Source organism: Parambassis ranga, chromosome 1 (assembly GCF_900634625.1).
Source record: "Parambassis ranga chromosome 1, fParRan2.1, whole genome shotgun sequence".
NCBI lineage: Eukaryota > Metazoa > Chordata > Actinopteri > Ambassidae > Parambassis > Parambassis ranga.
The window spans coordinates 11,480,432-11,503,600 of record NC_041022.1 but is presented as its reverse complement, the minus strand read 5'-3'; the positions used below and the strand labels follow the sequence as shown (position 1 = coordinate 11,503,600).

Genomic DNA, 23,169 nt, shown 5'->3' with positions numbered 1-23,169 from the left:
AAACGCTGCCCGTACAAAGTTCCAATTAAACATTTCTAAGTTAAGTACACTTGTATTATTAATGCTACTATTATACGTGTCATAAATATTTACAATACTACTAAAAGGCGATTAAGTGCTTCATAATTAACTATTTTGCTTAGAAAAACATGTATGCTGTGTGAGGTACAATAGCGTGTAGTGTGAATAATAGTACCTCTATTTTTCACGCAGTTATCTCACTTACGTGTGACTATCGTAAGCCATAAGAATAAGTATGGTATCATCAAAGAATATAAAAGAAATAAAATGTGCGGATAAATAGGTCAGTTTGTGAAGTGTGAATAGAAAACTGTGGGTGTTAAAGATATTTATGCACGCCAAACTGCCTGTGGTAAAATAGTAAGCCATTGTGACAATTTAATTAATAAACTGTGAATTTTATGGATAATTATTTTTAGTAAATGGAGTTCTTGAAACGCCAGCTGTAAACTCCAGGGGCGGGAGCTCTGTGCCTGTCCTCTGTGTGTATGGCGTGAGCGAGCGGCTAGTGGGCGCGCCCGCTGCGACGTTGCGGAGGCTTCAAGATGGCGGAAGCCCTGACAACTCAGGAGCAGCTGGTAAGGGGTCTCTTGGCGATTTTTTTATGTTGATCTCCACATCATGTTCAGTGTTCAGACATCTCACAACCAGTTTGTTCTGTAGTTTGTGATTTTTTTCTTATATTTTGTCACGTGATTGTTGCAGGGAACGATGTGTTATAGTAAACAGCCCTGGCCCGTTCGCACCCTCCAGAGTCGGCTGACTATGGTGTGACTGACAGTCGTTAGCATGTGTGTTAGCATGATGGCGTTTGTTAATACTAGCTGGAAATATTTAGCCAGCGGTGTATCCCAAATACTCGCTTGTAGATAACTCAACTTCACACGGGAGATATTGATATGTTTATGTCGCTAATGTTAACTAGCAACCCTTAGCCACGCACTGATATCTCCCTTACGTGCGCCTTGTAGTGTCTTCAACGCTACCGTTAGCCATTCAGCTACCACATGTACCCTAGCGGCTAACTAATGCTAATAGCTATTGTTGACTTGCAGGGAATTTCCTCGACAGTTGCCATACAAGACGTGCAAAATGGCACTGAAGTAACTCAAAAGGCTACATATGACCATTCGGTGATTGTCTGAATTATTATATATACATATATATGTGACATCGTTAAGATAGTTCAAGATCATGACTCTCATCTTACAACGCTGAGTGAGCCAACTAACCAGAGGAGTCCTGTCATTCGGATTTACGGTCGAGAATTCACAGAAATGATCTTTCAGTTCTTAGCATTGTTGTTGCCATCACTTTCTAGTAAAAGGGGTGGGGCTGACATTGATGCAAACAAAAAATATCACGCAGCCATTCGGATGACTGCGTTATTTTATAGCTTCTTCTCCAATCTTCATCAGGCGCAGACTAGGTTACAGTGAGTTACAGGGCAGCCTGCCACTTAACTGAAATTGTGGCTTATTTCTTAAGCACCATTGTGAGAAGGTGACAATGGTGCTTAAGAAATAAGCCACAATTTCAGTATATATCCACTGAAATATATGATGTGGACTATGGTCGAAAGTCAACTGGAAAAATTTAACATCACACCGTTATTTCCTCTTGTGTGATCTGTTTTAATACTTGCTTCTTAGGTTAGTCGACAGGTTAAACTCACTTTAATTTAAGTTATGCTTTGTTTTGGTTGCATGTGTTTTCTTAATCCGTTATTCAGCAAATATCCACATGAAGCTGAGGTGTTTTTCCCCTATGCAAATGCCACTAATAATTTCCTCTTCTTGTTCAGCCAATAATCTGTTGTTGTTGTTGTTTCTGATGATCACAACACATTAGTATTTATATTTTACTCTGTGTTATAAACTTTCCCCTGGGGATTGTGTGGACTGGCCACTGTCTACTGGCTAAAACCTGACCACTGCAACTGGTTTTTCTTACCGGCTGCTTTCTTTTTTAAATGCTGTCAGGTGCTAGTTTTCATCACCAACTGTTGCTGGGTTTCTAGCCCTGCTCAGATTGGTTGGTTTGTAGCAAGTGGAAACCTTAGAGTAATAAAAAGCCCATGCAGAAGTGTCAAATACTGCATTTTGCTTTGCAACCTCACGAAGCTGGCTCCAAAGCCAAGTCAATCCTTACTCCCTGCAGTGTTATAACACCCAACTTTACAGCAGATATAAACATGTTTACAGCCTGATTCAAAACATTTTTGATAGTTTCATTTTAATTATGTCTGGTGGTGCTGTACAGAATTATAATCTCGATATGATGAATCGGTGAACCACAAGCCAGCTGTGATGTACGTGGCTATTACAGTTATTCTGTTAGGGACATTTCAGTGTGTGGGAGAGTACGGTGAATGGTGTTGTCCTTGTAATAACTGACTTGCCCGTCCAGAGTTTCCTTGTCCCAGACAAGAGCACAAGTGTTAGTGTCAGGCCCCTGAGAGAATTGCTTAATTTTTTTTTGTGAATCTGGTGAGTTCATCTGTTTTACGCATTCTAATACTCCTGCTGGTTTTACATTTGGAGGACAGATGAAGCCTACTTTAGGGAAAACAAGCTGACTGTTTTCTCTTGGCATACAAGTGCTCTTATCCAAGCAATCTTGCAATGGCATAGCCTTCTGTTACTTTGTATCACACATTGTTGGCAAGGAAAGAACTATAATGAGATGAGGAGAGGCTGAAAGATTTGTGCATTTTCATTGTTGTCAGTTTTCATTTGTCAAGTCAGCTCTGCCTGTCTTACCTATTGTCAGTGTTCTTAAAATTATTACATTATTATTATAACCAACACCTCATCTTGTCCCTTCAATGTTTCCCCCTCCACCCATGTCTTTCCAGGCTGTGGAGGAGTTCCTGAGAGAGGTGCGTAGCAGGGAGCAGCCTCACAGTGCTGGGCTCGTCTCCCAACCTACAGCTGTTAAATTTCTTATGGCCCGCAAGTTTGACGTCTCCAGAGCCATCGATTTATTCCAGGCATACAAGGTATAGCATTGTTTTGATCAATGACAAAATTATTCTAATATAACTTGCTTTTGTTCACAGATCCAAGGTGTTTTGAATTGCTGACTTATAAAGTAGGGTTTATATGTTAATTTAGAAAAATGACCTTTCCTTTTTATCCTCTGTCATTATTTATCAAAAATAGAACACAAGAATCAAGGAGGGCATCATCAATATCAACCCTGACGAGGAGCCCCTACGCTCTGAGCTGCTCAGTGCAAAATTTACAGTCCTGGTGAGTACTGGAACGTAACACACTAGTGTATCATTTCAGCTCTGGTTATAGAGTTTTTGTTTATTTGCCTGTATCTGTGGAATTAAATGCCTGCATTTGTGTCTGTAGAGTTAAGTTTTACTATTGTGACTGTTAATCCTTCCCAGCCTGGCCGTGATGCAAAGGGTGCCGCTCTAGCACTCTTCACTGCCCGTCTTCATCGGCCAGACGTTACCACCCACAAAGCTGTGCTGCAGGCCATCATCTATCAGCTGGACAAAGCCATAGAGAGGTAAAGCCCTAACCACTTACATTCATTTTCCTCCTGACACTTTACTTTGTTGTTATTCTCCTGCTCCTGTCACTAGATTCCCTTCCCTATCTAGTGCATTCTAAGTTTTAACTCATTGGCCAGTTAAGTCAAGACCCTTCCACCTGTGTTGTTTGTCCCATTAGTACTTAAAATCATGTGTATTACGTTCCAGTGTACAAACTCAAAGACATGGACTGATATTTATCTACGACATGACCAACTCCAGTTATGGAAATTTTGACTATGAGCTCTGTGTCAAGATCCTTAATTTACTAAAGGTAAATATAAAGCACATTTACTGTTGACTTCAGGTGTTGTAACACTGAAAGTAAAAATAATTGTTTCCTGGCTGATGTTTTCGTTTCACAGGGAGCATTTCCAGCTCGTCTAAAATGTGTCTTCATTGTGTCATCCCCTCTTTGGTTTCGAGCACCCTTCGCGGTTCTCCGTCTCTTTGTTCGCGAGAAGCTGAGAGAAAGGGTACGTGTGTGTCTGTTTGCATCAGTTGGTTACGTAGTGTGTAATAGTTTATTCATCTTGTGCTGTCTCTCCTCTATCATCACCAGGTATGCACAGTGAAAGCTCATGAGTTGGCCAGTCACATCCCAGTCTCCTCCCTCCCTGAACACCTGGGTGGTACATCCCAGTATAACCACGTGGCTTGGATCCAGTCGTGTGTCAACGTACACACAAACAGTGCTCAGGGTGAAACACAAGAGCATGACACACATGACTGTGTTGGAAGCTTGTTGCGCTCTTACAGCTTAGAGAACAGCAACACAAGTGTAGGTGGTACACTGCCCCACACCCATATTAATACACAGTTAGGTTCTGAGCTAGCCGTGGCTAACTCTAACTGTTATGATGATAGCAATGCCAATCCGCACAACCACTGCAGTGTAGTGGAGAGCAGGACTCGAGGCCAAGGCCAGTACCAGCAGAACCCAATTTCTGCTGCAGACAGGCCGCAGGGGAACCACCAACACTGGAACGGCTCAGCTGTGAGTGAAGCCAACGTGGCTGTTCATGGCTCCAGCCCCAATGCTAATATGAATGGTCGTGGCTGCCAAGCCCCTCCCCAGTCAGACACACCACCCGACACACCGCTTTCACACAAAGGTGATGGAGACGTAAATGCAACAGACTCTGCCAACAGGTCTCAGAAAAAGGGTGTAAAAGCTGAAGATGAGGAGGGTGAGGAGGTTGAAGGGGTGCCTCCTTTGCCTCAGAAATCTCTACCACGTCCACTTCATCAGCCCTCTTCACAATCCCCACCGCTCTCCTCATCATGGGGTCCTGATGATGAAGAGGATGTGAACCGCTGCATGGAGATGTCCATTCACATGCCTGAGCAGGGAGGCATGACGGTGCATGAGCTGGTGGACTATGTGAAGAGGAAGAAGAAGAAAGGGATCTATCAAGAGTACGAGGAGATCCGCAAGGAGCCACCAGCAGGCTCTTTTGACTATTCCAAGTAAGTCACATCATATCCATTACTGTTGAATTCTGTCACAGAGTTTCAGTCTGTTCTAAAACTTCATTTTAAAATGATTTCTGCCTTCATAGGAAATTGTCCAATCAGATTAAGAACAGGTACAGTGATGTTCTCTGCCTGGACCAGTCACGAGTGCGACTCTGCCAGCTCTGTGATGATGAGGATGAGGTTAGTGGGTTTTTCTAATTTCTGTGATCTTTGGAATACATTTCAATCCCTTAGCTGTCAAAGGTGGTGTCTGTTCAGTCCTATCTTTGTTGTACACATTGGCTAATATGTTATATAATGATCAACAAAGGAAAACTGAAAAATTGGTGTTATAGTGGCAGCATCTTTGAATGAAATGCATTCTTTAATTTACATCTTAAGCAACAAAAATGAGTAATTTGTAATCATAAGTTTCTAGGCTGAATGTAGAAGGAGCACTTGAATTCTCTATTATAAAGAACACTTATAGTCAGGAACTGTCATTACTCTTTTGGGTGAAAATTACAAGTCAGCACTTTCTGGGAAACGGATGAATATTGTTGAACATTTGTATTTAATAGCTTCTTTTTCACTGTGCTGTAAGAAATGGCACCAGCACACAATTCTATCATTCCCTCCTGGTATTCATGTAGCACAAGTCTAAATTTCCAACCATTTACCTTAACATTATGGACACTTTATTATTCTCAATCTTTAGTGTCCTCCTGCCGGAGGCACTATACCCCAACTCCAGCCATTGAATCCAACTTCTCTGTTCTGCTGTGTGTTTTGAAGACATCAGATTACATTAATGCCAGTTTCATGGATGGGTACAAGAGGAGCAACGCCTACATTGCTACTCAGGGTGAGAAGCTGTTCGCTGAAACTCCTCCTATGATGTTTTGATACTGTATCAACCCAGAATCACTTCCCGAAACAGTTTCATGTTTTCAGAATTCAGAAAATGCATTTCTACATCTACACTCTTTAAAGGTACAGTTACCTTGGCCTGACAGGTTTTTGTCGCCCTCAGGTCCTCTGCCAAAAACGTTTGGCGACTTCTGGCGGATGGTGTGGGAACAGGTGGTACTTATCATTGTCATGACCACCAGGTAAGACTCTACTTAGATATTTGAAGGACACTTAGTTATAAAGGTAAAGACGATGTGAGATGAAATAGTGCTTTAACTCTGTCTCAGGGTTGTGGAGCGTGGACGTGTCAAGTGTGGTCAGTACTGGCCTCTTGAGGAGGGAAGGACTGAACAACATGGATATTTCTTGGTCAGGAATACACATATCCAGGTGTTTCAAGACTTCAAACTGTCTCACCTCGAACTTTACAACACACAGGTAAGTCTAAATCTATCTTTATTTTACCTTTGACGTCAGTGTCTTCAGAGAGGTGGCCTTTACCAGTTTGTCTGTTTTTATGTTATCACCAGTTTACATAGGTGATTAGTGTTTAGTGTCTTGTGGATGCAAGTCTAAAGGAAAGATGCTTAAATGTTTCTCTCCTCCCCTAAAATTGTCTGACTGTTTCTTAGTCTGGAGAGAGACGGGAAGTGTGCCACTACCTCTATGTCAGCTGGCCAGACTTTGGGGTGCCTAAGAGTGCCTCCGCTATGTTGGACTTCCGCGAGCATGTACTTCAAAGGAGGGAGGCTGCAGTCCAGAGCCTGGGAACCAACTGGAGAGGGTCTCCAGGGGGCCCCCCTGTGGTCGTGCACTGCAGTGCCGGAATCGGCCGTACAGGTAAATGTATACTATAATGGAGTTTTAATACAATTTTTGTATGGAATTATTGGCCACTTAGATTCTCCCGGGAGTTATGTGGCCTGCTTAGTGGCAGAGTCTTGAGCGATTGATGTGAATCACACAAGCAACTTCATTACTGCTGTGTATATTTCTGAGTCCGGTATTTAGGTACTCAGTCAGTATTGGAGTTTCAGGAGACAATAAATCTCTATTGACTAGTAGTTATGTCTGTCTAGCAAAGTGAAGTTCAGTTCGAATACAAAGAATTTGCATAAGGACTCTCTGACTAAAGCTGTGTTTGCACTGTAGTAAAATCCTGACCTCGAACCTTGTCTGTCTATGTGGTACTTCGATACCAAAAACATGAAGTATTGGTAGGGAAAATGTATTATTGGTGGGTGTTAGATTTTATGAAAGGGAGATCTTCTAGCACAAGATCAAATTAAATACTTAAAGCCAATGAGCAGGAACTACAGAATATTCCCTACAACTCTCTATGTCTCTATCATCTCTGTTAATGTCTACACGGATCAGTTTCAACCTGGAACATCAGTAAAGCTATACTACTAGTAGGTATAAGTGGTACATTAGTTCTGCTCCACAGCAGCTTTATTCTGCATGAAAAGCATCTCTTTCAGTTCAGTTAATCCGTGCAGCCATCTGAGGTCAGCAGGGCACATCTGTTGATAAATCTGCAGCCACGTCAGAGTGAAGTGCCATTACACAGGACTATCAGTTGCATTTACAATGATTAAATCACATGCGTATGGCACTACTGTGATACAAACCAACCCCATTAAACACTACACTACACTACATCCCCTACATCAGATGGTTCAGTTTTTTACTCTGTAAAATGTAGTTTATCTGTGTTATTATAGGGTAGAGGGGCAAAAGTGGCATTTTATGCTTTTACCTTGAAAGGTGTCCCCTAGGAAATGTTGCTTTTTAACTGTGTAATGTGGCTATTTTAGCATCAGAAGCAAATAAGGTTGTTTCTGGTCAAATTTTTTAACAACCACACTCTATGGTATATATTTATTTTCTTTTCAACATTTAGCCAGAGTGCTGCTGTGCACACAAATGGAGAGATATGCTTGGAGACAACATTGTTCTTCTATGCAAGGCTGCTTTCTGCTGCACTTACGTGGTTAAAATGAGAACTGCAAATTAACAAATTATCTCAAAATGGAAACATCTCTAAACCTTATTCTGGTTATCCGTGTTTGTGAATTTTAAACAAGTTTAAATACCAGCATTCTACTGAGGTTTAATGTCTACTCTCAGAGTTGTAGACAGTTAATTTTGCTTTTTATGCATGACAGTTGAGACAGATAGGAAAAGCAACAAGGTACTAACCTGCCAGCTGGTGGGCTCCCCATCTGGTGTGTACTCTAACCCTTCATCCTAGATTATGGGCCATATAACCTTACTTTAGAATTCCTTATTAGCCTCAACATACATTTGAATGTGTTCCACTAAGAATTCAGGCCAGTCTGGATAAAATTAGGTCCCACAATGAACTACACAGGTGTTATGACCATGTGTGAACTGATTATTTGCTGCATTCAGTTATAGGTTTTCTGCTGCTGGTAGTTCACTGTGACCTTTTAGGATTTGTTTTGTGTTTGATTTTCCAACTCTTTGTTTCATGCTCTCCCTCTGCTCAGGCACATTCTGTACACTGGACATCTGCCTGTCCCAGCTGGAGGACATTGGCACAGTAGATGTCCGTCAGACGGTGCGGAGGATGCGTACGCAGAGGGCTTTCAGTATCCAGACGTGGGACCAGTATTATTTCTGCTACACGGCAATCATCGAGTATGCTCAACGGCACGGCAAACTGAGCCCAGTGCAATGGTCTGACTCAGACCTTGAGACTGACAGCGAGTGAGAGACACATGTAGAGATAACTAGGTGAATGGGATAGTGGGCCTAAACAGAAGTCATAGGAACGAGGAGTGTTCTGCCACAAAGATAGAAGAGACAAAGGAGGTCTGACTGCCAGAGTTGCTCTTCCTTCACCGGAGTGGATGAACAGAGCAGAAGACGAACTGGGAAAGAAAATACAGTGCAGTGGAGACATTGCATCCTCAATAAGCAAGCTGGACTGCCAATTTCCGAGCCCCTTTTTATTTAGCAAACTACAGGAGGAGGGGTAACTTGGCCTGCCCTGATCCTGTCTTGTTGACAAAAGCGATGTACGAGTTGTAGCATTTTTATATTGACTTGCACATGAGGAATGACAAACTTGAACTTTACCCCTCGAAGCCTTCCAAATACCCCGGTCTTTGTTCCTTTTTTGTATTTCTTGTTCCTTCTCGACTCTGAACAAGTCTGTGATTACAGATAAAATGTGAGGGGTGTGAAAAGGTGAAACTTGAAAACATTTCTGTTTTGTGTGTGTGTGTTTTTTAATTTGTTCTAGAGGAAATGGTTCTGTGTGTGTGTGTGTGTGTGTGTGAGAGAGTGATTGTAAATGACAAACCAGTGTGTGAGCTTTTTAGCCATTTCCATTTTCCCCCTTTATTTTTCATGTCCTCTTTTATTTTTAATCTATGGTGCATTTTGTATGTGTGTTTCAGATTTGTTCATATGTCAACTAACTTTTCAAAGCCAAAGTCCTCACCCTGAATGCTTGGATGTATTCCTTATTGAGATATTATAGACTGAAGCCTGTGTATATTCTTGTAACATACATTTATACATTATTGTGCATAATAACAACCTCTGAAGTAAGAGCAAAAAAAAGCTTTGTTTAATATAATTGACTTAACCTTGAGGAAGAAACTTATGTAGCGAGCCAGGCTATGACAAAGTATAGAAAATAGTTGTAACCAATATAGCAAATTTCTGACTTATCAGGTCTAACATCATCATTACTGTTGGAGCGTTCTGATTGGACGATCTTGAATAATTTGGCCTTAACTTGATTCACTGCCTCATTGTCGTCAGACCTGAACCATACCTTGAAACTGTTAATTTTCCCCCTCGTGCTCCTTCCCCTCTCTTTTTGAATCTGACTACCACAACTGTTGTGTTTGATTCTTGAGGCGTAATCTGCCTCAGATAATTGTGCCTTCACATTCTCCTTAGCTTAATGTCTCTCTAGTGTAGTAATAAAACCCAAACTAGTGCACTTGAGTAGTACACATTAACAGGACGCCCACATTTTGCCTATAGTCCTGTACATAGCACACTGCTAAATAAAAAAAAAAAAAACAAAGTAGTGCGCTATCTGGGAGTGAGCTCTGGTTCGAGACATGGCTATTATTTTTATCATTTGACCTCAGGGGGTAATTCTAGTGTTTTCTGCCTAGTGTCAAAGATCCGTTTCTGGGTTTGCCTCTGGTAAATTATCATTTAAGAAAACAAAAACTATATCGACTTTATTTTGTATTTTTTACTGTATTGTATCCTACTGTATTTATGTCTTTGTACAACTTCTACAACATTGAAAACAGTGAATGTTGGTACGATGCTACAAACAGAACAGACTAGTTGTCGCATTTGATAAGCTGAACAAATCGGATAGAGGAGAGGGGAAGCTGGTGAAAATATATATATATTTTTTTGTTTTGGTTGTTGAAATTTAGGTATCACTTACCACAGTATTTTCAGAACTGACTTGTTATAAATGGTGATTGTTCAGTTTTAGGACAATAAGGGTGGGAAGAGCTAACATTTTGTGTTTTTAGAAAGCTTATTGTAAAACTCTTCAGTAACAATGACGTCAACATCTGACTGTCTGGTCCCCTATGCCAAGGACAAAGCAAAAAAAAAACTAAAAACAAAAAAAAGCGCTATCAAAAGGAAGGAAAAAAAAAAAAGCAAAAAGAAAATACACGTGGCTGCCATTTTTGTTCATATAAATATATATCTATATATCTATATATTAGAATCGGTTAAAGTTTATCAGCATGGAAAGAGAGCCTTGAATGTTTTTGGGGTAATGGTGTCCGAGCAATTTAGTCAGACATTACATGGATATCTTTTTTTCATTGTTGTTGGTGAATGTGGACCCTGTATCCCTCCATGCCAAAGGCACAGGCTCACCCTAATAATGATTTTTGTTCTTGTCACACATCTTCTACAGCCTACTAAAGCATGGACCTACCAGTGCAGCCTTGTATCGTTCACGGTCACAGAAAGACTGTGGAGCACTTCGGGAACATTACTAATGACTATGTATAGCTACAAAGTGGGAGAGTGTGTATGTAAGAGAGTTTTGGTCCCTGTGCTTAGTTTTTATAGGAAACGGAGAATGCAATGTGCGTTTATCATGGTGTTCATTTAATGTTTCTTTTTGTGCTTTAAGTTCACGTGATTGAATTATGGCCTTTTACATGCTGTCAGCCCAGCTGTCCAATTAAAACAATGGTCTTACTATCTTGAATGAATACAGAGCTGATATGATTTCTTCTTGACCGAATAGAGTATGGAATAGATTTAATGTTGTTTGATGGAAATCTATAGGGCTTTTTAAAATTATTGTGGAGTGAGCAGAATCACCAGAAGCAGGCCGGTGTGAGCATGTAAGGGAATACATTTACTCAAAGTACTTTAATTTCCATACCGTACTGTAATTTCTGGACTATAAGCCGCTACTTATTTTTCACGCACTTTAAACCCTGCGGCCCAAACAACGATGTGGCCTATTTATAGATGTTTACTCCAGGGGGCACTCTAGCAAAAAGCGCAAGAGCAAGCAGACGTGTGGAAGAGATAACGCACCGCCGAGGAAGACGCTAGTTTGCGTTTCGAACAGTCATTTTGCGCATTATGCGCACACCCTCATCATGGAAAACACACAGAGAAATACATGAGGCAGCCTTTAAGATAAAAGCAATCGATCTGGCTGTCAAAGAAGGAAATAGAGCTGCTGCACGTAAGACTGACAAAGTCATTCTGAGGATCTTCAATTCCGACGCTGAAGAAGACAACCAGTGGGTTTAGTGCGCAGGAGGAAGATGAAAATAGCGATCAATGACTTTTCTGGTAAGCTATAGTCTTTTTTTATCACTTTAACAAGCCGTGTTAATAGTGCAGCTTATATATGTACAACTTTTTTTTTCTTTTTAAATTTAGTTGGAGCAGCTTATGTTCAGGTGCACTCTATAGTGTGAACATTACGGTACTCACATGATTTTGTTTTGACGCTATCTCCTGTGTTCTACTTCATTTAAGACAAAAATGTTTTTGAACTGAAATGTTGATCCAAGTTTTGGGATCCAGTATTTTTGTATGTATAAGATTTGATAGTATATCTCTATGTTTATTTACCAATTATGATGTATCCAATTATTAAAGACATAAAAAAAACCTATAAACATACAGTGGGGAAAAAAAGTATTTAGTCAGCCACCAATTGTGCAAGTTCTCCCACTTAAAAAGATGAGAGAGGCCTGTAATTTTCATCATATGTATACCTGAACTATGAGAGACAAAATAAGAAAAGAAAATGTAGAAAATCACATTGTAGGATTTTTAATGAATTAATTGGTAAATTCCTCAGTAAAAGAAGTATTTGGTCACCTACAAACAAGCAAGATTTCTGGCTCTCACAGACCTGTAACTTTTTCTTTAAGAGGCTCCTCTGTCCTCCACTCGTTACCTGTATTAATGGCATCTGTTTGGAGTCTTTATCAGTATAAAAGACACCTGTCCACAACCTCAAACAGTCACACTCCAAACTCCACTATGGCCAAGACCAAAGAGCTGTCAAAGGACACCAGAAACAAAATTGTAGACCTGCACCAGGCTGGGAAGACTGAATCTGCAATAGGTAAGCAGCTTGGTGTGAAGAAATCAACTGTGGGAGCAATTATTAGAAAATGGAAGACATACAAGACCACTGATAATCTCCCTCGATCTGGGGCTCCACGCAAGATCTCACCCCGTGGGGTCAAAATGATCACCAGAACTGTGAGCAAAAATCCCAGAACCACACTGGGGGACCTAGTGAATGACCTCCGGAGAGCTGGGACCAAAGTAACAAAAGCTACCATCAGTAACACACTGCGCCGCCAGGGACTCAAATCCTGCAGTGCCAGACGTGTCCCCCTGCTTAAACCAGTACATATCCAGGCCCGTTTGAAGTTTGCTAGAGAGCATTTGGATGATCCAGAAGAGGATTGGGAGAATGTCATATGGTCAGATGAAACCAAAATAGAACTTTTTGGTAAAAACTCAACTTGTCGTGTTTGGAGGAGAAAGAATGCTGAGTTGCATCCGAAGAACACCATACCTACTGTGAAGCATGGGGGTGGAAACATCATGCTTTGGGGCTGTTTTTCTGCAAAGGGACCTGGACGACTGATCCGTGTAAATGAAAGAATGAATGGGGCCTCGTGAGGTATCGTGAGATTTTGAGTGAAAACCTCCTTCCATCAGCAAGGGCATTGAAGATGAAACGTGGCTGGGTCTTTCAACATGACAATGATCCCAAACACACCGCCTGGGCAACAAAGGAGTGGCTTCGTAAGAAGCATTGCAAGGTCCTGGAGTGGCCTAGCCAGTCTCCAGATCTCAACCCCATAGAAAATCTTTGGAGGGAGTTGAAAGTCCGTGTTACCCAGCGTCAGCCCCAAAACATTACTGCTCTAGAGGAGATCTGCATGGAGGAATGGGCCAAAATACCAGCAAAAGTGTGTGAAAACCTTGTGAAGACTTACAGAAAACGTTTGACCTCTGTCATTGCCAACAAAGGGTATATAACAAAGTATTGAGATGACATTTTGTTATTGACCAAATACTTATTTTCCACCATAATTTGCAAATAAATTCTTTAAAATTCCTACAATGTGATTTTCTGGATTTTTGTTTCTCATTTTGTCTCTCATAGTTGAGGTATACCTGTGATGAAAATTACAGGGCTCTCTCATCTTTTTAAATAGGAGAACTTGCACAATTGGTGGCTGACTAAATACTTTTTTTCCCCACTGTAGACCAGCTAAATAATTTTATACTATACAACACAATAAAAACAAAAAAGCTGTGCCCAGTTGTAAACCCTTTAATAGGAATAAATACACAGATACACCATTAAATGCAACCATCAAACATTAAGGATGAAAATAGAGTGAAATTTCTTTAAACATGTGTGTGTTGTTGAGAAGACTATTTTCCCGTCCAGTTTGCTGTCAGATGAAACAGTGTATTCATGCTGTGTGAGTATTAACCAGTCAGTGCCTGATTGCTAAAGCAAAGTTCTGCAGCACATTCCCACACTAGCGCAGCATCACCTGTGGATAAAGTTTTTTTGAAGTGACTTGGGGTATGTGGTCTGGGCACGGGAGCAGGAGGTGCAGCACACACTTCTGTAGTACGGATAAATGCAGAGCCGGGCTTGAACCACCACCATACAGTTATGATACTGGTCGCTGCAGGATGGATCTTTGAAGAAAGAGAAATAAAGTAACAAATACTTCTTCTGTTTCTTCTGTTTGTTAGTCGTAGTCGGATTAAGTTATGCATAGCTGAAATCACAAAAAGCTCAACAGAAAAAAGGTTTATCATTTTATACTACACAAGGTGCAGCGTGTAGTTTCACACAACTGTGCAGACTTACTTGTTTCAGGCAGACAGGGTTGCATGTTGCATTCTTCACGGCTCTCTGGGGTCAAACTGAGGTCACAGTGGTCACTTGGGACAATGTTGTCCGCAAGACAGCGTACTTCACGTACACGGTAGCCACCATTGCAGGAGCGTGAACACTGAGATGGTAGAAAATGATAGCAGAGATGACAGACCACATTGTCATAGCTCTGGTTAAAAACATATGCTGTGGCCATGTCTGGAGTGATATCTGAGCACACAAAGGTTTTCTACATTATGATTAGGCAATACATAAGAAAGGCCCAAAATAAAAGACCCAGAATAAAAGTGATGCTAGTATGTTTTGTAGTTTATATACAGCCAGTATCTGTTCCAACAAATTACAGTTATGATAATGTCGTCTCATCCTGCACTAGTGGGCGAGTACTCATTTTCTCCTCTTTTACCAGCAGCACAGTCATCTTAGGATCACATGTACATGAACATGTACTGTTTAGACAACACGTAATGCTCATTCCCTCCCCATTTTGTGTACACTTACTGCGCTCCACTCAGTGACATACCACTGGACACCACATGGTTTCAGTCTGCAGGGCTGAGCTGTGATTGGCTGAGAAAGACTGGAACATTTTTCTGGAGCCACGACTTCCATCAGACCATTGTTGTTGTAAATGCAAGCCATGTTCCGGGTCTGTGTGCCGTTCCCGCACTCTGCAGAACACTTACAGGACCCAAATACATAAGTGAGGCTTCAAATGGATACTGTTTTAATAGCATGTGTGAATTACCTGGCCCCAAGGTCCTGTATACCACTCCAGCTGGTTTTGGCAGGGACCTGATTCACATGATGTCACTTCTGGTGGGCGTTCCCCTTCACATCTGCCCAGTGGGAGATCGGTCTCATGGGTCACATCCATCAGGCATACTACAGCCCTGGTTCGGTTGCCTCTTCCACACTCTGCAGAGCACTAAGAAACATCACACACCATGTTTATCCTCAATATTATGTTGCATTCTCCTCCCTCACACACATACACTCATTAACAGTTTTTGTGTTACCCTTTGACTCCAGAGTGAGGTGAACCAGCTGCGTGCACAGGGTCCTGTGTCACAGTTTTGTAGCGTGTCCGGCTTTAAGTTCATGTTACACTCCTGATCATCCTCTACATCCCCCTGGTTGCTCAAACACACCACTTCCCTGCTGCGCTGGCCCACTCCACATGGAACCGAACACTGGAGGGAGACAGAAGCATCGAAAGAGGCTATGTGGGCGACTTTTTAGTACACATAATGATGTTGAGAATTCAGGACTGGCACAACTAATAGCATCATTTTATACAAATAAAAATGACTGTGTCTGTGTTTTCTCACAGGGCTCCACTCAGATCGTATCTCCCATTGACTGCAGATCTTCAGCTGACATGTGGATTTGGTCACCGGCCTGTCAGACGACCCACACATCTCTGATGCCACGGTGACCGACGTCTCCGTCCCATTGGCGTTAACGTGGGTGACCTGGCGGCAGATGACCTGACGATGCTGAGTACCGGGGCCACACCTCCTGCTGCATTCTGACCACTCCCCCACATCCCAGCTATCAGCCAGTCACAGAGGACAAAGTGAGGGTTTGGAGGAAGTTCAAGCACAGTTTGTAGAACATCACAGCAGATGTGGTTTTATAAGTTTAGCAAAAACCTTCCCCAAAATGTGTGGTCAGTTCATTCTGGTCTTTAGAGGCATCAAAGGCCTCTGGAGTACATACAAGGCTTCAGTTCAGATGTATATCTTACACTGACAGTACCATGGCTCACTGACACTATGGGCAAAGTATCTGACAGAGTCACAACCAAACATACAGTTAATACAATGCTACATTTTGGCGACTGGTGGTATTTACCGCAAGTCATGAAAACCAAACCCACACCAAAGTAAGTCAGTGTGATTGACTGTGACTGGTGACTGACTTACAACTAGAATGTGAGTGTGAGTGATCAGGCTTCACCCCAGGAGACTTATAGCCATGTGGAACTAATGCAGTCTACAAAATGTGTCTTATTCTGTGTGTGTCACAACATGTAATATAAAACATCAGGTGTGTGTGTGCATGTGTTTGTGTGTGAGCTACTCACTATGCAGGGCAGGACAGGGTGTTGCAGTCCTCTTCCCGGTTTGTAGGTGCAGCGGTGGGGTCACAGAGGTCAGCAGGAACAGTCTTCTGGGAATCATTCTCAACGCATTCCCAGAGCACCTGATGCTTGCCTAGAAAGCGTGTGAACATGTATACATAGCAAAAGGTAAAGCATATGATATGAATGTGTCCTTAAAATGCAACTGGATATCTGCATATTTTAAAAATAATACTAATAATGCATGTCGACAGCAAATGTGAGTGTGTGATACCTGCTGTGCTGTTAGTAGTTACAGCTTCCTATTACATTTTTGCCATCTTTGCTTTTGTAGCATTTTATTTTCTGCAGTGCTAATCCCAGTGGCCCCAGCTGGACATGCAGGACTTCTCTGAGTCTTTACCTGTGCCACAGGTCGTGCTGCACTCTGTGTGCCCCCTCTTTGTCCAGGTGTAGGTGGTCTGAGGTGTAGAGTCCATGCTGGTGTCAGAGGAAACGTCATCGGGGTTGGGTGTTTCTTCAATGATGTCATTGTTGGTGAGATCGGTGTGGTCTGTCATGCCATCTGTGTAGGATGGACCTGCTGTCTCAGCTGCAAGAAAGTAGACATTTGCTGTCTGCTATTGCTGAAGAACCCTGTTGCTATAGGTTCCTTATCTGGCTTCTTCAGTCATTAAAACATGGCTTCTTTGCTTGTGAGTATGCAGGTTGGGGTCCAACTCAATTAGATTTAGCCCCCCATGCAGTTTTTTCACTGTCTGTCCTGTTGTCACTGTTGTGTTTTCACAGCTGTCCTCAAAATCTTCAAGCTTATCCAGCCAGCGTGCATACCAACATTAACAGATTACTCTCTCTCCCTTTATCACCCATAACAACACATGATGGCGTACCTCATGTGAGTAGGTAAAGTTCTGATAACATATATAGGAACAATAATAATGCCAGTTAGGCGATCTCTTCCCAGGTATCATCTCAGTGTGTGAGAATGCTCCTTTCCTGCACACAGTTGAGCTGCCTGCCTGTATCAAATGTTACTGAAGTCTTAATTAAATTTTTCAAAAGAACAGTTTTGCATGAAAATGATACATAGTGGAAATACACTGCAGTGTGATCTGAACCAAAGACTTACACGCAAAGGCACTGTTCTGAGACACAAACAGGGGCATCTGTTATGTGTTATGTTCCCCGAAGGCAAACCATAATATTTAGCATGAGACAATGACATTGTGGCCACATAGGGTCACTCAAATTCAGTTTGTGCATGTTACACATACCCAGCGGCAGAATATCAGAGGGTGTATGTGGCTCAGGAGTTGGTTGTGTGTTCAAAGGCATGCTGTACTCATAGTGTATAACAGGACCTGGCTGCTGGTAGATGATCTGTGGAGGAAAAAAGAAAAAAGAGCATTGAATGGAATCCTGGCTTGTGGTAGTTGCTGCTTTTGTGCAGACAAATAAAAAGAATCTCACATAAACATGTACGTCCTCAGTCAGCGGCCCTGCTGCAGTGATGGACTCTCCTTTGCGAGAGCGGATTTCATTGGGTCGTCGGTAGGTCAGCTGTGTTCCCACAGCGGTGAAGATGCCAGGCCTGTCAATCACCCAGTTTCCATTGATAATGGAGACGCCACTTTTGGCCTGCAGAGCTGGAAAAACCCATGTTCACATATCACTCCAGTGTTTGGTGTCATTCTGGAAATATTACATACAGATGGGTGTGTGTGTGTGTGTGTGTGTGTGTGTGTGTGTATACCCAGATAGTTTCGGCTCTTTATTGTCTCCTGGATGCTGATGTTGCATGCTCCTGCAGGAATCTCCACAATCTTATGGTAGCCAATGCGGAGGAAAGTCCGAGAGAAATTCCCCTTCACCACCTCAAACCCCTACCAGAACCAACACACACATCCACACACATAAAGTCACAACTTCAAACACTGTGTGTGTGCCTGGTTGTGTAAATGTACAGACACTTGATGACTTGCTTCACCATCAGCATCACAGGCGTGTGTTTCAACAGTATAATCATAGGTTCCACTGGATCACACTGCTGCTCTTTTTCTTCAATTTTCACTCATCCATCCTGCTCTCCAATTGGCTCTTTCTCTTCCTCCTTCATGCTGGAAATCCCAGAGCTCACTCAGTCCAACAGTTGGTTTGAGTTGGGTCTGGTCTCCATTCCTCCTCTGCACAGATCTCAGTTTCCCTTTCATGTCTTAACAGTCTTTTCTCATGTTTGTTTACAGTTTTATATTTAGATTTATCTGATTAGGTTACCTAAAGTGAGAAGGACAGAGATAATCCAGATGTCTGCCGTGAAGTATCCCCCCTCTCATCACCTCTCTCTCTTTTAAAAACATTTAGTATGAACAACAGCAACAAACTCAGCTAAATATCTGCTTTACATGAAACTACTTATCTAATGAACTGCATTTAAGGGTTATATCCCATGTCAGTGTATGGATGTCTTACCTCCAGTGGGGATGAGTTGTCTGTGGTATCCCAGTAAAGAGCACCTGAAGCTGGGGAGAGAAGAGAGACGAGGTGGAGGAGAGCCAGGGCTCGACCCTGCCACAGGGAGCAGAGCTGCTGCCACAACCCGGCCATGGAGAGACTGAGGTAGGGCGGCACTATCACACACATACACACATACATACACATAGGTCTAATGGGGGAGTGTGTGTTTGTGAGGTGGGCTTGGCTTGAGGGGAGGGAGGGAAAAAAAGGACAAAGTTTGGGGAGGGATGGGAGGGATTTTTTTAACACCTCAGTATGAATGTTGTGACAGCTCATGATGTGTGTGTGTGTGTGTGTGTGTGTGTGTGTGTGTGTGTGTGTGTAAAAATCCTCCTGCAGCGTGTCCCAAACTGTTGTCCAAAACTAATATTTCTGCCTGTGAATCGTCATGCAAGATTGTGAGGCTTTGGACGCATATCCATCTTGATCTCTCTTCTCCGCCCACGTTTTGTTTTCCTTTTTATGAGGCTTGATCTCCGTTATTCCCTTTTTCATTAGAGAAATAATGGAAAAAATGACTGCGAAATACTGAGATCAAGCATGACCATAACAAGACTGGATTGGGGATAACATGTTACATCTATTCACAGTTTATCACATCTTTCTGTATGTGTTATGAACACGATCAGTACCATTGTTCTCTGTGGTGATTCAGATTTCCTCCATTAGTGAATCACGATTGAAAGAAGTGACTCACTTTACCAACAAGCTATGTTCGAGAAATGTACAATCATGGCCAGGAATCAAAACTGGGCAAATAATCTCTCCTTAAGTCTTTATCCCATGGACTGATTCAAAGGATGATTAATATATTGACTTGGTGGAATGTTTCCATTTTTAGTGTTCTTGCTCCTAAATTTGCAACTTAACACTTAAAATGTGTTATTTGTTTGGCATCATCTTATATTACTTCTATTAAATTGAAACAAATGTGGACTGGACCCAGCAGAAATTAGAAAATGCTTCAAGACTTCATTTGGAAAATCAATTTTTCTTGAAATTTTATTTTCTTGACCATCATTTAAGAGTAAAAACTAGAAAAAAAACATCAATGGCCATGCAAATTATTTTAGGATAAGTACAACATTAATCTTCTCAAAATAAAAAAAAAATGTTTTTACCTGTTTTCACAAAGTATGATAGATTCCACTGGATCACACACACAGTATTTTAAATGTCATAAAGAACAATGCATGAATAATGTCCAGAGTCATCTGAACACATCTCAGCTCTAAACAGCATTTTTCTCTCACACTATCAGCTGATGGACACCACAGCTGTTCACAACATCAGTGTGAAATTGCCAGGACTGAAGCATTGTGTGTGAATGTGTGCGTGGATAAAGCACTATGATGCATTGTTCGTGATACACGCTGAATCAATCAGGTCACCGTGGAAAGAGCATGAGTGAGACACGCAAGCCGACTGTGATCCTGCAAAGTTCCATGAAGCCTCACCACCGTGTCATTTCCTCTGTGTGTGTGTGAGCGTGTAAAACACACTCCAATGCCCTGCAACAGAAACCATTACAATGAGTCCAGCGCACATGCTCTCTACACACACTAACAAACATGCTCCTGCTTTCCTCTCTCTCTCCTCCTCTCTGGCACACATCCAGATGTGAGACGCCGGTTCCCTGCAGTGAATGCCCAGTAGCCACAGAGTTATGACACAGGTCTGTCAGGGAACGCTGGGAATTCTGTCAGAGACAGGCGTTGTTAGAGCCAGAGCGCCTGCTTTACACTGACAGCTTAATAGCTGCCACGTCTGATTACGCACACATTCGTGATGCTGGAGGTGCAGCTCCTTAAAGTGACAGATCAAAATGATTGCTGTGGCGTTCACTGCTGTCCATCTAGGCTGTTTTGATGTGAAGTACAGAATTGGAGGACTTTCTAATTAACATTTTTTCACTCAACCACAAGAATATAGAGATAAAAAAACATACTGATAAAATCTTGCTGCATCAGCCTGTACATGGGGCTACACTGGGATTTAATGTGCCTGTATGCTATGATTCACTATAAGATTTAACTGGCACACCGTCACACAAAGGCAGGCTGTCTCATGGCACTGCAATGTCTGGATAGTCTGTTAAAACCATTTACTGTAACTGAGTTTGCTCTCTGAAGCATTTTAGCCATTTATATATATATATATATTTTTTCATCCATAACAGGAAAAGATCTCTTATAAATGGCCCCTGAGGGGGGAACACCCACTGCCTTACAGTATGTTACAGTACATTAAAAATATGTTTTAATGTGCAGTAAAACTGTGAGCTCATGCAGATCAGGGAATGAAGTAGCATTGTGTAGTATGAAAAAAATGGTTTTTCTATTGCTTTCCTGAGAATCAAACATATGTAACTATTTAGAATAAGCCTGTGTTTCTCTTTTTAGTCAGTAATTCGGTGTGTGTGTCTGTGTAACCACAAAAAATGAAGACAAAATGGCAAAAGACAGTGAGAATGAACAAAGCAGTCAGCACAGATTTAGTTCAACTCTTAAATGAAAAATTTCGGTCCCTTACAGTCATTCTAGCCTCCACTCTCTCTCTCTCTCTTCTCCTTTCCATTCTCCTCATGCTCACTTTCCCCTCTCTCTCCTTCCAGCTGTGGGTTGTTTGATGTCCCTCTGTCCCGTCCAGGCCAGCTGCCTTAAGAAACTAAATGAGGGGTTCTGTCATCCTGCTGACACCTGGACGTCCCCTAAACACCGGTTACTTCCGTAACGACCAACTCCTTCCCTAACAACCATGAGAAACATGGGGCGACCACCGATCAATCACTGGAATTCCTTTTGCAGCTTGTCTGTCAGTGTTGGCAAAGTGTCAGGATGTTATACTGGTACAGGGTAATACATGACCAGCAAGGCCTGGTTCAATTTACAAACAGGAAACATGGTCTGTCTTTGATAAGGTGCATTAAGCATTAAGTCCAATGCTTTTTAAAGCAGTAACAGAGAAACGCAGTGGCTGTGGCATTTATAGAACAACGTAAACACAGTGAGAGTGCTTGTAGTACAGATGGCAAATAGGCAACTGAGTCTGTGTTAAAACACACTCACTAGTCTGTCAGCTCACCTCTCACCTTTTCCTAATTATAGGCCTCAGTGTGGTGCAGATGAACACAAACACACACCCGTCCTGACACCATAAATACTTTTTCTCTGGTCAGTAACTGCAACCACATACCTACCAGGTCAAGCTCAACAGTTTACTGCAACACACAGGATGCTTTCCACACCACTGGCTGTATGTACCAGCCAGTAAATGCACGGGGAAGTATGATTTTCAGGTAAATCACACAGGTGCTACCATCCGTCAATAACTACATGTTAGTCTGAGGACATGTTTGTTTTGTTGTGGTAGCGACCCTGCCATGGTCACACCCTGCATTATGAGCTTATTCCAGCTCCCTCTGCCTGGATAACTGGACCTGGCATCGGTTTCATAAGGTTTTTATACCAAAAGAACAAACATGTGGGATTTTAAAGGGTTGAGAAGCATGAAATAACTCTGCAGATATAAACGTCTAAACTAGAGTGCAGAACTTTGTAATGCATCTGTGTTACATGCCCTTGCTGAATGAGTTAACCCTTTGAACACTATATAAATCTCTCTGAAGAAAAAAAACGCCTCCCAACCAGTCTGTGACTTCGGCCATCATGCACGTACCTCTCTGGTGCGCGCAGAGCAGGAAGAGAGCAGCCAACCAGCCAATACTCCGCGCAGGTGCACCTCGTAGGATTGGCTGATGTTTTTAGCGTTTTATAGCTTCCACAGATGATTAATATTCTTCGTTTTAAAGCGAAACTGCCGAAGTAATTGGTTGCTATCGGATTGTAAAGAGAAGTTACACTAATTTAACAAAAAGTGCATCAGAATGAAATCTCCTACCCTACCTTTAAATGTTTATCTCTGAATTTTATTTGATTTTTTTTATTGCTGCTATACCAGAGAGCTGCTAAACTCTAATTGTTTTCACAAGACAATAAAAATGTCTATTTAATTGCTTTGGTGTCTGCTTATATATCCAGGGATAGATACTTTATTGATCCCCAAGGGGAAATTTAGGTAAAGTATCTGGAAAGCAGACAAAGGTACTGCTGGGACTTGAACCCAGGATCTCCTGTTTACAAGACAGGAGACTAAGCCACAGTGCCTAGACAGTAATAATGCTTCACC

The 23,169-nt window shown here is 41.9% G+C and overlaps 2 protein-coding genes across 2 annotated transcripts; one reads left to right on the top strand and one right to left on the bottom strand.

The window, feature by feature from the left end:
• Positions 1-511: 511 nt before the first annotated feature.
• Positions 512-11,184, top strand: ptpn9b (protein tyrosine phosphatase non-receptor type 9b). Its single transcript, XM_028400635.1, has 13 exons — positions 512-599; positions 2,879-3,022; positions 3,186-3,275; positions 3,422-3,546; positions 3,740-3,845; positions 3,937-4,047; positions 4,134-5,041; positions 5,134-5,230; positions 5,825-5,894; positions 6,063-6,141; positions 6,229-6,379; positions 6,574-6,781; positions 8,455-11,184. The coding sequence occupies exons 1-13, from the start codon at positions 567-569 to the stop codon at positions 8,676-8,678; spliced, it is 2,346 nt and encodes a 781-aa protein (XP_028256436.1). The 5' UTR covers positions 512-566; the 3' UTR covers positions 8,679-11,184.
• A 2,840-nt stretch (positions 11,185-14,024) lies between these two features.
• On the bottom strand, positions 14,025-19,104 carry adamtsl7 (ADAMTS-like 7). Its single transcript, XM_028428507.1, has 12 exons — positions 18,937-19,104; positions 18,221-18,350; positions 17,938-18,113; positions 17,742-17,847; positions 16,871-17,059; positions 16,471-16,600; positions 15,713-15,935; positions 15,401-15,574; positions 15,130-15,309; positions 14,883-15,062; positions 14,355-14,499; positions 14,025-14,179 (listed from the first exon to the last, which is right to left on the bottom strand). The coding sequence occupies exons 1-12, from the start codon at positions 19,069-19,071 to the stop codon at positions 14,025-14,027; spliced, it is 1,923 nt and encodes a 640-aa protein (XP_028284308.1). The 5' UTR covers positions 19,072-19,104.
• Between the last annotated feature and the right edge of the window lie 4,065 nt (positions 19,105-23,169).

Excerpts from the sequence above, each read along its gene's own strand:
- ptpn9b (XM_028400635.1), top strand. The coding sequence starts at position 567 with ATGGCGGAAGCCCTGACAACTCAGGAGCAGCTG. Across the intron at positions 3,276-3,421 it reads GTGCAAAATTTACAGTCCTG|CCTGGCCGTGATGCAAAGGG; the intron begins GTGAGTACTGGA and ends AATCCTTCCCAG. Across the intron at positions 3,547-3,739 it reads CTGGACAAAGCCATAGAGAG|TGTACAAACTCAAAGACATG; the intron begins GTAAAGCCCTAA and ends ATTACGTTCCAG.
- adamtsl7 (XM_028428507.1), bottom strand. The coding sequence starts at position 19,071 with ATGGCCGGGTTGTGGCAGCAGCTCTGCTCCCTGTGGCAGGGTCGAGCC. Across the intron at positions 16,601-16,870 it reads CAGCACGACCTGTGGCACAG|GCAAGCATCAGGTGCTCTGG; the intron begins GTAAAGACTCAG and ends CACGCTTTCTAG. Across the intron at positions 15,310-15,400 it reads CCTCACTCTGGAGTCAAAGG|TGCTCTGCAGAGTGTGGAAG; the intron begins GTAACACAAAAA and ends GATGTTTCTTAG.